The 13,602-nt window shown below is 36.0% G+C and overlaps 2 protein-coding genes across 2 annotated transcripts; one reads left to right on the plus strand and one right to left on the minus strand.

Annotated features, from left to right (window-relative positions):
* The first annotated feature begins 1,584 nt into the window (after nucleotides 1-1,584).
* On the plus strand, nucleotides 1,585-5,773 carry LOC137810029 (uncharacterized). Its single transcript, XM_068611148.1, has 3 exons — nucleotides 1,585-2,039; nucleotides 2,669-3,284; nucleotides 4,507-5,773. The coding sequence occupies exons 2-3, from the start codon at nucleotides 2,730-2,732 to the stop codon at nucleotides 5,356-5,358; spliced, it is 1,407 nt and encodes a 468-aa protein (XP_068467249.1). The 5' UTR covers nucleotides 1,585-2,039; nucleotides 2,669-2,729; the 3' UTR covers nucleotides 5,359-5,773.
* A 2,171-nt stretch (nucleotides 5,774-7,944) lies between these two features.
* On the minus strand, nucleotides 7,945-10,584 carry LOC137810031 (protein SHORT-ROOT-like). Its single transcript, XM_068611151.1, has 2 exons — nucleotides 8,260-10,584; nucleotides 7,945-8,124 (listed from the first exon to the last, which is right to left on the minus strand). Exon 1 carries the CDS (start codon nucleotides 9,736-9,738, stop codon nucleotides 8,281-8,283), a length of 1,458 nt encoding a protein of 485 aa, XP_068467252.1. The 5' UTR covers nucleotides 9,739-10,584; the 3' UTR covers nucleotides 7,945-8,124; nucleotides 8,260-8,280.
* Between the last annotated feature and the right edge of the window lie 3,018 nt (nucleotides 10,585-13,602).

The raw sequence follows: 13,602 nt of genomic DNA on the forward strand, positions 1-13,602 counted from the left end.
TAACAAATACTTTTTAAATTTGACATTTTACAGATATGTGTCATACGAGTGTCAATATCCGATACTCATATCAGACACGGACACGCCATTTAAGAGAAGCATCCGAACTTCATAGAATACAATTCCTCCTCGCATAACTGTTTTAATCTATTATTTTCATCTTTACTAATATTTTAGCTTACACAATGCATGAGATGTTTGCATAACTAAAATTTATAATAAATAAATAATTATAATACTCAATATATATTATAATTTAATATATAATAAATAAATATTATAAAACATATTTTACATTTAATATTTATGATAAATAATTTACATGGTAATATATAATATTTTTAATTATTTATAAATTAATTTAAAACGCATTGAAATTTTATTTAAAATGAAAATGAAAATAATATATTAAAGAAGATAAGTAAATAAAAAATCCCGTAAATATTCTCATTCAAGAAAAACACTTAAAATTTTCTCATTGAAATAGAACTCCTAAAGAATAAAAAACGATCAAACCCAGAATAGTTATTATAACTTTTTTGCATATAAAATATTTTTAAATTATAATTAGTGAAGAGTAATTTTGTATCCATATCAATATTTAAATAATCTGAGAATGTTAATTTATCAAATATTGTTACTAAATTGATAAAAAAAAAAATCTCAACATTAACATTGTTCCGGGTATCTGTTTCAATTTCTGTCCAGAGACATAATCGCGGCTTCAATTTCGTTAACTTTCTTCAATTTTTGTAATAAGCAGTTTATTCAACCATGAGTTATTTTATTTGACTCAAGCATAATTAAGAAAAAAATATCATAGTTGGTAGGCATTACAATTTAAATAATTATCAACAACAATTTATTATTATAATGAGGTAAAAAATACTCCGTGTTAAGGAGATTCTTTTTATTAAGATACATTAACAATATATTATTCCATAGTTTTTAATACCTTCCTTATAAATTTCTAATAATTATTTAATTATTTTCGTAACTACCTCATGTTAACACTGTTTAAATCAAGTGACTTGAGCAATTGCACATGAAATGTGCGTTTTCAACCAATACCAAAAAGTCATCACGAGACAAAAATAATACATTTTTTTTACGAGAATGAGATAGTGTTAAAAATAGTACACACACTGTGATTTTATGTTATGAACACTCCCTTAACGAACATGTTACGTTACAGAACTCTAAATTTGGCGAGAAAGTTGTGTATAAATAAGTTGACATAAGTATAGTTATCGCGTATTTTGCTAATTATTTAAAATTTTCCTTTGCACTGCACCGCAAAACTTCACTTAAATCTAAATCTAAGCAAGCCAGTCTCAGATTAATAGAAAAAGTTTCTTCTCTATAATTTCTGTGACTACTAATTATTGCTTATCACCATTGTTAATGCTAGTATCACGTAGCAACGTCTCACCATAATAACAAAATTTTCATCCCAAAGTTCAATTTATTGAACATCTCTTGTGGTGTTCACAGCACGGAAAAGTTAAAAGATGAGTGGAGTTAGATTACCAATCATTATCACGTTTTGGTCTAAGGTTATTAAAAAAAGTGAATTGAAACGCTGAGGTGTCACTGTGGAAGAAGAAAAATGTAGTTTTATTGTGAAGAATTGAACATAGATGGCATAAAATGGTTCCATATTTGAGACAATTAATAAAAACGGAGAGAAGAAATTGGTTAAAGGGAAGAGTGGAAGATGGTCACACTTATGGTAAAAGAGAAGTTCTAGAATAGAACTGTTGCTGGGGTCGGTACCAAGAGACACAGAGAAGCACAACTTTGGTTGCAAATCAATGTCATAACCTCAAACTCAGATCCAAACTGCATCCGAACTTAACTACTCTTACCCAACATCATCTCATTAATTTCTTTTTTTCTGCTTTCTCTCTCTTACCTCGTATTTGGACTCAGCTTAGTTCGGTGGTTGCGTCATGCTACTGTGTCTGTGACCCTCAAAATCCACCAACGAAACCGCATGACGGGGTGTTTTGCTTGTTTCACAGTTCGGGTGGTACCAGGTCAGAGACATTATTCTTACACTTTGCCTTTGTTCCCTGCTTACTAATTATTCTGTTGCTTTTATTGTGTACCGATTAGGTTTTTCTTCTTAATGGATCTGACACACCAGGATGTAACTCTTGATTTGAATGATTAATTGGTGGCAGATGTTATAGTATTTAGATACAGAGTAGGGTAAAGATAGTGGTTTCAACTTCAATTACTTCTAACAAACCTGGAAGAGTGGGTAATTTATTGTAACCAATCAAGCGTTGAAACCGGTTGCACTTTAGTTTCGGTATTACAGTTCATGAAATTGGAAAGGGATAGAATTTTTCCGAACTGAACATCAAGAACTGGATTGTCTTCCAAAGAGGATACTGGAAGAAAATTAAAAAAAAATAAGGGATGAAGTGATAAACCTAGTTAGGAGATATTGGTGTCATCATTTTCAGTTTCAGTTTGTTTTGTACCTGTTTTGATTTATGAAATTCTTAGCGTGTAGGGGATAAAGTGATAAACCCAGCTAGGTATATTTGCCATCATCATTTGCAGTTTCATTTTGAACTGATTTTGATTTGTGAAATTGCTAGCGTATTGGGAAGTTATGTTTGTGACTTCTATTATATCTGGTCGTGTTATATAACAGGTTTCCATAGGTTGCATTTGGTTAACTGCAGCTTCATTTTGAAGATAAAAAGGAAGAGAAAATGAGGATGAGGAACAAGTACAGAAAACCTACGACATTAGGTTGCAATGCAGGGAGCAGATATTCAACGTCTGTTGTGGCATTGAGCTTGTTAGGATGCTTGTTTTTGCTTCATTTATATACCTATGTCCATCACACAGATAGAACTGGTGGAGATTCTCCATTGCGCCTGAACCATCATCCCCAATTCATTGAACTTCAAGAGGTTGAAGAGGAAAATATTCAAATTCCCCCACCAAAGGGAAAGAGGTCCCCTCGTGCAGCAAAACGCAGACCTAAGCGGACAACAACACTAATTGATGAATTCCTGGACGAAAATTCCCAACTGAGACAGGTGTTTTTTCCTGGTCATAAGAAGACTATAGATCCAATACAGACTCCTGCGAATGAAAGTTATTACTATTACCCTGGGAGAATTTGGTTGGATACCGATGGAAATCCTATTCAAGCTCATGGAGGCGGCATTCTCTATGATAAAAAATCAAGAACATACTATTGGTACGGTGAATATAAAGATGGGCCTACCTACCAAATTCACAAGAAAGGAGCTGCTCGGGTAATTCATTTCTTTCAATACAACTTCTGTTCTGTTTGTAAATTAATAATTGTTGTCTTTGCTGTAGTATATTATGTAGCTTATTTTTCACTATTATAATTTATTAACATTTAATGGTTGTGAAAGTGGCTATTATCTTTTGTGTAAGGGCAATGTTTGCATGGTTAACCAGAACTCAGTAGCTTAGAGATGCATGTTTGATTTTCGTATTTGCATCGAATGCTGCTTTGCCTCCTGTAGCTTCTGAACATGCCTAGTATCATCCTTAGTAATTGTATTGCAGTCTTTGGCAGAGCAATGTCATGTTTCAGAGGTCTCATTTTGTTCTTAATATGCTTACGGTTTTCATAATTTCCGTATTCTTGTTGGTCTATGATAATGGGATGTACAAGTGTCCTTCCATTTGCACGAATGTTGGAGATATTAACAAATGTAAGAGTCTTCTCAGTTTTGATCAAATACAAAGATCTTAAAAGCTTTTATTTTAAAAAAAGGGTCATCTTAACTGACATTTAACCTAATGGATTTTGATTCCTTAAGATGCAGTTCATGTAATAGTTTGAATTTGAAGATGGAATTCTTGGTGGTTCCTTCCATAGAAAATGAAACCTGCTACAGCTGAAATTACATATTCAATGCTCAGAACTCGTATTGTTACTTCTATTGAATATGGTTCTTGCCACTGAGTAAAAAGTTTATACTTCCATGAGATTGAAGTTTTTCTGCAATTTAGTAATCCTTAAAAAAATTTCTCCTCAATAGTCCAATTTATTGAAGTTAGAGTCAGAAATTTACTTGGCTCCTGTATTCAAAAGCAAAGAAATGAAATGATCCAGACTTTTTACTTTCCACATTGTGTTCCCTTACCTCATCCAGTTGGTAAGACTTTAAGGTGATGGCAATAGTTAGGGAAATTTCCTTTACATGTTTTGGAATTCACCATGTTAATTGACATATTGTTTCACTAGTCAGTTCTCATGTAGAATTTTTTTCTCCACGCCCAAATAGATGCTGATATGAAAGATATATCGTTAGCAGCACATGGTGGTTTGTGTTTATCTGTGCCTTTGCTTTCTCTCCCTCAACTTCATGAAAAGTAAAGTTTTTTCTGTAAATCAGTATGGTCTCTAAGTTTGCATGTTTTTGAAATAATTTTCATGATCTTTACAATCTCACTTTCCATTATCTGCAAACTCAAGTAATTTGCTTCTTTCTGCACTAGGTGGACATTATTGGAGTTGGTTGCTATTCTTCGAAGGATTTGTGGACCTGGAAACATGAGGGGATTGTATTGGCAGCAGAGGAGACAAATGAAACGCATGATCTGCACACATCTAATGTGCTTGAGAGGCCAAAAGTTATTTACAATGAGAGGACCGGAAAGTATGTGATGTGGATGCATATTGATGACGCCAACTATACCAAAGCAGCTGCTGGAGTAGCAATCAGTGACACACCTGATGGGCCATTTGATTATCTTGGTAGCCAAAGACCCCATGGATATGAAAGCAGGGATATGACAGTTTTCAAAGATGATGATGGCATGGCATATCTAATCTACTCCTCCGAAGACAATAGTGAACTGCACATTGGACCCCTTACCGAAGATTACCTAAACGTGACATCGGTCATGAGAAGAATTCTTGTGGGACAGCACAGAGAAGCTCCAGCTTTGTTCAAGCATCAGGGCACATATTACATGATCACGTCCGGCTGCACAGGATGGGCTCCAAATGAGGCGCTGGCTCATGCAGCTGAGTCCATTTTGGGGCCTTGGGAAACAATTGGGAATCCATGCATTGGAGGAAACAAAATGTTTAGGCTTACAACCTTCTTTGCTCAGAGCACTTTTGTGCTACCTCTACCTGGCTTCCCCGGTTCATTTATTTTCATGGCAGATCGGTGGAATCCTGCAGACTTAAGAGACTCAAGATATGTGTGGTTGCCAATGATAGTGGCAGGATCTGTTGATCAGCCTCTGGATTACAGTTTTGAATTCCCTTTGTGGTCAAGAGTGTCTATCTATTGGCACAGAAAATGGACACTGCCTCACGGCTGGAGCAGCTTCAAATAATGTAACTTCTCTTTGTACATTGTCACATACAAAGATTTGATATACGGTTATATATATACCTTACCGTGTTGCATGACAAGCACTTGTTGGAAAGCTCACTTCTTGAGGATTATCGGACTTGGAAACTAAGTCTCAATAACATGCTCACTTTAACTTAGGGAAAGTTGAGATTAGATTGAGGGAGCGCATCTATACTGAGAAAGATTACCCACTTCATTGGAATTTTGCTAATAATCCAGCATTGTTGATCAGTCGTTTCACGGCATCATGTGATTATTTGTTACTTATGTAAATTATTCTTTCACGTGTGTACTTTTTACCACTCTATAGTCCTTGGTTACCACCTGCTTGGAATTGTTTCACGTGGATGTCATAAATTGGTTATTTAATGGCATCATGAGATGATCCACCTCTAGCTCAATTATTTTCTTTCACGGAAAGGACACTTTTTCGGTTAACATTTTTCAGGTTAATCGCAATATTAGGATCTATAAAAACATGATTAGGGGAACTCAAGTTTGTTTCTATCATTATCATTATGATCTAAGTGAAGCTCAAATTTGAAGTATAGTTACACTCACAGTTTGTATTGCGGCCAAGAGCCCGAGAATTTTTCTTAATAGAAAATGGAAGGGGTATAGTATAGAAAGTTTTGTGGCGAGTTAATGGTAATAAGGGCCACGTGAAGGCCTAACACTGGGTCCAATTCTATATAGTTCCTAGTAGCTGGCCCTTATATGTCAAACACGTATCATCCTGTGTGAACTCTGAAAACACAAAAAACTACAGTTGCAACCAAAAGCCCACATACATGTAGCTGAAAAAATGAGTAGGAGGAACTACACAAAACATAGATGCCATGAATCCATTTAACTTAATTTAATTGCAAGTTTGATCCTTGTTATGTTTCCTATTCAGCAGAGATGAAGAATGATATAAATGCCATAAATCCTATTAATTTGAGTTTGAAGGTTGGTCTTGAATTGTTTGATATTTATTGTTAGTTTTTGTATAGTGTATGAGAAAAATAGTGTCTTCCATTATTACGGGAGATAGGAATATTTTGAAGAGGAAAAGGGATTAATAGGGAGAGACAGAGATCCTGAAGTACTGTGGGTTTGAAATTAATAGGACTGAAGTTAGCATTCTACATGAAGTTGGCCCCATAAAAATATAAAGACATGAGCTTGTCATTGTCATTGGTATAGAAAAGGATACAAAAGCTTAAACCTGCAGAAGAAGGTATGGGCCAGCATCAAACTCCCTTTAATAAAAAACCAAAAGAAAGAAGCTATAAATGTTTTAAAATGAGGGAGGAAAAAGATGCAGAAAGAGTGGAGAGTGGATATGTTAACGTGGAGGGGGCAAGTCTCATCAGTAGTTCAAGATATGCAACCCTAAAAAGATGAACCCACTATTCATATTATTTCCTTTTCATTGTTTATGTACTTACCAATTTATTGGCTTTCTTAGGAAAAAGGAGTCTCTCATGAGCCCCCCCCTTATCTTTCTTACCTCCATCAAAGAGCTCAGGGTTTTGTGGGGGCCATTCAGAGGCTAAAGTTAAAACAGGTGCCATATACAAAGATCATAGATACATAGATACTAGTATAGTTTAGGCTCAGAGAGCAAGAGAAAGAAAGAAAAAGAGAGAGAGAATAAAAAAGAAGAAGACCAATTCAAAGACAGCGTGCTTGCCACTAAAACCTTTAAACCCACTAATCACTATACACCTTTTAATGACATGTATATTCCAACCAATAACCCAACTTGGTGGCCGTCCTAAGATTCTATACCTCATTTTATTTATGCTTCCATCTTCATTCACTTTTACTTTCAACTCCTAATATATCCTTCTACCTCATCAAATCATGTTCATACGCAAAAAAAAAACATATACAAATCCCATTTTCTTTTCAATCTAATTGTCATTTTCCAATATGAATTCAATGTTTTGGTAGGCCAGGGATGTCTAACCACTGTCGATGATCTTAAATATATTGTAAAATACAACATTATCACACAATTCTTCTTCTTAACTAATTATGTTTCATGCCTTCACGATTAGTTAAACGCACAACAATTATGCTTCTTCTCATCTCTGGTCAAATCTGGACCAGCTTAGATAATATATATTATATCAATTATCAACTACCACATACTTTAACTTAGTCAATAATCAATACGCTTGAACCTACAAATTTGGATTGCGACAATAAGTTATATTTTAGCAGAATAAGTTAGCAATTTGTTATTAATAACAAAATACTCGACGAGAGAAATATAGAATTTCACAATCATTGACAATTCATTACTATTTCTCCCAGTTATTGAATGGTCACGCACGAACGTTCTTTTTAGCTGGAAATGGTCCCAGATTTTAGGAGACAAGTAAGAAAGCATGAAATGTGATTCTCACTCATTGAATGTAATTTCTTTATGATTTTATCTGCTGGAATAAGGAAGCAACAGGATCTTGTTTTGAATTGTACCCTGGACATTTATTTACTAGAGAGAGGGATAAGAGTGCTTGAAATAAAGTAATTAAAATAGTTGAATGGTATTTTGTTGTTGCTTAGAGATATATAAACTGAAAACATAAAGCCATATATATATATATATAAAGTGTGTAGAAGAACAATTCTTAAAAATGAAAAGGAAATGTGAAAATAAAGTGAATGATTCCTTTTTGAATAATACAGGCAAATCCCCTTGCAGCTATCATCCTCATACCCTCCGATTAATCCCATTGTCTTACGTACCAAACTGGAAAAAAAAAGACACGAATTAGCTTAAAGAAAAAGAAAAGAAAAAAAAAAAAAAAAACCCTCAGCTGAGCCAGGGGCACGTGCTTTGAGAACAGAGAGCACGTGGGATTCAGTCCCTCAACTCATTACTCACGTCAAGTCATTCTCCTCTACACTACGTCAAGGACCTCCATGCACTGGCCCACACCACCGGCTGGTCCTTCCACGAAAGGAATATTCCGGCGTCGGAGCACTGTGCCATTGCCCATCCCTCCCTATACCTCCTCAACAACGCTCGCACATCATCACAAACCTCTTCGCTAAACGCCACCGTATTGAATCCACCACCATGCATCCTCCTCGTCCACCGCCCCGCCCTCTCCCGCCGCTCCACCGAATCCGCCGCCGAACATGCCACCAGGTCCACCACCTCCCTCCCCGCCGCCCGCTCCAGCATCAACCGCTCGTTGCTCGTCCGCGGAAAGCTCTCTTCTAACGCTTCGAAGTAAACCCTAAACCACCTCAAGCACTCTTCAATCCCCTTCACGAACTCCAACCCCTCCAATCCCACGTCCAAGTCCGCCTCTTCCTCCACCAGCGTCACGATCCTCGGCTGCAGCCTCCTCAACGAGGATATGACCGCTTCACGGTGGCTCCCGAGGGCGGAGATCGAATGCAAAGTATTGACACAGTTAATGGCCAAAGCCTCGTCCTCTTTGATATCCAAGGCGCTGAAATCGAAGTCGGAAAGTTGGCCTAAGTGATGAACGACGTTGAATTGAAAGGGCACGCCCATGAGTCTGGCGAATTTCTCCATTCTGGCGCCGATTTCCTTCATGACCTTGTGCGCGGAGGCGGCGGTGACGAGGGAGGTTAGACGGAGGTGCGGAGTGTCGTCGTTTCGAGTGGCCAAGGCTTCGAAGAGCGTAGGCCATTGGGTGCAATAGGTGTTGCTGATGTCAACTATGTGTAGTTTGGGCTCGCCTTCCAAGGCTTCCAAGATGGCACCATTCGACGCCACGTGTCCGAAGGTTGTCCAGGGACTGACCTCTTGGAACTTCAGCACCGTCTTGCGCGTGGATTCGAAGGAGCATGTTTTCTCGGAGGCCGAGGCCAAGGTTCGATAGGTTCGGTCCCCGGCTTGAGTGATGCGGCTGAAGAAGGCTTGGAGGAAGTAGGAGGCCAGTTTCTGGTCGGTGTCGCCGTAGGGGGAGGCCAGTTCGTTGAGCATCCACATCAGTTGCTGGAGGCGCGTGGTGTTCTTGTCGGAGACGGCACGTGCGGTTTCGAGGAGGATGTCGTGGGCCCACTTGCCGGAGAGCTGGAAAGGGAAGGCTGCGTCGCGGGTGGGAGAGAAGGAGAGGTCGGTGGTGGTGGTTGGTGTAGTGGAGGGAGGGTGGGGTTGATAGGGATAGTAGTGCTTGGAAGAAGACGAGGATAGGTCTTCTTCATCCATGAAAAAGTTGAAGCATTCTTCGTCTTCTTGTGGACAGGGATAGTTTTGTTGTCTGGAAGATCGAGAGCTGCTGGTGGTGGTGGAGTTGTTGAGGGATTGATCTTGATCAGCTTGAGCTTGAGCTTGAGCTTGTAGTTGATGTTGGAATCTCACTACTCCAAACAACGTTGTATCCATTTAAGGTTATTAACCTTTGACTCGCATGGATATTAATTGGTCACTCACTCACGTCCTCCCACCTCAACCAACCAACCCACCAAAGAGAAATGGACGACGTAACGTGTATTTTGAACGGTGGGAATTGGTGTGTCGCCGTGGAATTGGAAATTGTGAATGGATTGGATTTGGATACACTACATAATAACCTTACTTCTCTATGTGTGTACAAAGTTACGTAATTGTTAATGCTATGTATGTGGGTTAATTTTGAGGGGGTGAGGTGGAAATAAAAGTTGAATGGAGTGGTAATTAACCTTTCTTTCTCTCTCTCTCTCTCCTTTTTGTGGAATCGATGTGCTGGGGAGATGGAGGTGGGGTTGGGTTTCTTTTCTAGGTTATTCTTTTATTGGGAGGAGCTTGTTTGATGATAAATAAAAATAAAAATGGGTATGGAGAGTGTGAGAAGGTAATGTGTAGGGGTTGTGGGCTAGGTGATGCTTAGAATAGAATTGTGTCTGACAAAAGATGAAAAATAAGAAAGTGTGAGCAAAAGGTAGGGAGAAGAGATCCTTTTCATTGTTTGAGAGAGTATTTGATGAGTGGGAGCAGGCGTGCCAAAGTGCCAATTGGGTAGAGAGAGAAATGAGAGGGTAAAGCTGCCGGCGTGAATCATCATCATCATCTTCGTCAACACAAACAACAAACAAACCCACTCACTATCTTCTCTCATCACCATAACGCACTCACACTCCTAATCCTAATCCTTCCCAAAACTCTCACCAACTTTTCTCTTTTTCTATAACCATTTACATAATCCCACACATCATACTATTATTCTCTCTAACTTCTAGGGCATGCCTTCCCACTTTATCTCCACTCTTTCACCCTTTCATATAACCACTATAACCATCTCTCTCTCTCTCTTTCTCCTTCTTCTCCTCAAATATTTACCTTCTTCTCACTCTCTTTAATCCTTAATCCTCAGATTACAATAAAATTACTTCTCCATTTGTGGCCCAGCCTTCCCTCGTCACAAATTGACTTCCCAATTTATATTATTTATAAAACCACGTCTGCGATTATCCTGTGTACTGTTCCCAGGGGCTTCACGTTTGCTTTCTTTAATTACACACTATAATTTATTATTAGACAACGCGTTTGCCGTGTAATGAAACTGGTTTTTCTTAATCATGCCATTTCATTATTATGTGGAGGCTCTTGTTTCGGAAGTCTTTAATCGTCAATCATTATGGGAAAAAAAATCACTTCTCTCAGCTTAATCACTTCACTTTATGCCGCCCTTGTACGCTAATGTTCTTTTCCTTTCTTCCAATCCCATAGCTCCCGACAAGATGAGACAGATATTAGCCCTGCTGAAATCCATTGATATAAACAGAAAGGGAGTTTCAAGAACCTTTTCCTTTTTCCTTTCTTTTTCTTGTTTCCTCTATCAGTAATTGGTGGGGAGTTTTTGCTTTCATCCTCAACCACGACATTATAAGGATTTTCCAATTCACTGTCATTAATTAGTCTTTGATTATATATATATATATATAGTTAATAGATATTCTTAATTCAACCAACCATAACGGTAAGTCCAACTACTTTAGATGTGAAGAAGTGTTTGAAATTTCACATGAGGACAATTTATTGTATATTAGTGAGATAAACCTCATTCCATGAATCGGTTTTATAAGGTTGAGTTAGGCTTAAAGTTCATCTCTTAATATGATATCGGTGTCACTCGTTATTGGATCACCCATAATATGTTGTCTCACGCACGAGTCTTACATCGACTAGAGATAAAAACAATTCATTGAATATAAGTGGTGCAAAACTTATCCCATAAACTAGTTTTATGAAATTGAGTTAGACTTAAAGTTAATTTTTAATAAAGTGAATAAACCAGTTAAAAACAAGTGAAATTTTGTATTACATTTCTAAGAATTTAATAAAGTTAAAAGAGAAGATGTTATTAAAATTATGAGTTCCATGAAAAGAAGTGGTTGATGAATTTAGTAGAAGTGAAGAGATAAATAAAAAAGTAGAAAGAACAGCAGAAGAAGGCATAATTGGCGGCTTTTATCCTTTCTTTTTGCTGTTGTTGAGGTGAGCCCCATATCCATTTTCTTTTCATTAAAAAGCTGTTACACATGTAAGAAAGCCTATAGTTGCTATGTCACTGCCACAACCATAAAATACTAGTTTATTTTCGTTTGGACTGTAGCAAAGATAATCAAAATTCAATTATCGTAAGTACTATACTTTATTTCTTTCATTTCATCAATACACTACTCACACTTAATTTAACAATGTCTGAAGAAAAATAAATTTTATTTCACTTTCCTCTTGAAATAGCAGTTGTTCTTAATTTGTATTGTTGTAAAAGATGATTTTAATGATGTATTTGGTGGATGTTTTGTTGTTGTGCTGTTTCCTATGATAGTTTAACACATGGGACGCACTCTGCACCACAGTTTCGACTCAACAATCTTAAGAAAGAAAAAAACAAGTTATGAAATGTGACAATTACTATTCAAGGACCCCGTGCAACGCAGGGGCATTCTCCAAAATATTTTTACAATCCTTTTTCTTTCACTTATTTCATGTTTTGGACTCATTCTCCATCTCACAAACACAAACTATATTATTTGCTAAAACATATATTAATTATTAATTATTCAACCGTTAACATGCCAATGAACTGTAACAATATCTAGTTTTCCCACTTCTTTTTATCAAAACAAATAAATTAAATAAAAAAAATATTTCAAAGATATGTCAACCTTATACAAAACCACAAAACTAAATTCTCTTATGAATAAACCTTCTTATGATTAAACCCAAATCTCCACGTTTATATCATATAAAAAGAACTTCAAAGAAATTTATGTTATCATTTTATCATAAATTATTGATTTTATGAGGATTTCTATAAAAAGTATATTTAAAGTGATTAATTTCGTTGTCTTGAAAGTACAGTGTGCAATCTTAATCTGTAAAAAAAAAAAAATTATCTGTTATTTTGGTTCATAACACAAATTAGTATTGTCATTTAAGAGGGCATTCTTTATTTTAAATGAGTGTAATTAACATATTGTACTTTCATAAACTTATTTAAAATGTTCTTAATTTGAAATATTAATGTGGCGACGTTATATATTTTTAAGAATCAAACTAGTCATTTACTCGATTAAATATGTTTTCATGAAAGAGTATAATGTGTTACTTTGGTATATAATTTTTACCTTAACATGTTTTTTTTATGTAAATAAACCATTGTGCAAAAGATTCAAGTTGTTTTGGATTTCTTTTTTATAACAGTCACAACTGTAGCATAGTGATGGTACTGAATTTCTCAACTGCAGATGTGGTTGGGTGAATGTTGTCTTATTTTTTCCGTTGTCGTCTTATACCAAAAAAATAAATCAATATACCAATTTGGGTTTCGTAGATTCGATCGTAGAATATGCAATATTCCTTAAAAGCCCCGTAAAACAATTGATTAAATGTCTCCTATTAAAAGAGTGAATACTAAGAACTTCTAATTAAAAAATTAATACAACACACTTAAATATTTAACAACTGTTTACTAAATGTGTTCCTACAAAATTGTCTCTAAATATGGTTGGAAAATTATTAAACATTTAACAAATTACTAATAGTCATTACTATCCTTGCTCTAACACTTTTTTTGTTTATAAAAGTTGAGTGAAAGAAAATGAAATAGAAAAAAACTTGATTCAACATTTTATTAATAAAAAATCAAATTTTAAAAAATAAATTAATAATAGAAAAGTAATTAAGCCTAAGAAACAGACGTTCTGATGTTTAAATTGGCATTCTGGAGAATGATTCCTCTCTTCTATTGAAATTCTTTAA

The sequence above is a fragment of the Phaseolus vulgaris genome, chromosome 2 (genome assembly GCF_000499845.2).
Source record: "Phaseolus vulgaris cultivar G19833 chromosome 2, P. vulgaris v2.0, whole genome shotgun sequence".
NCBI classification, from domain to species: Eukaryota; Viridiplantae; Streptophyta; class Magnoliopsida; order Fabales; family Fabaceae; genus Phaseolus; species Phaseolus vulgaris.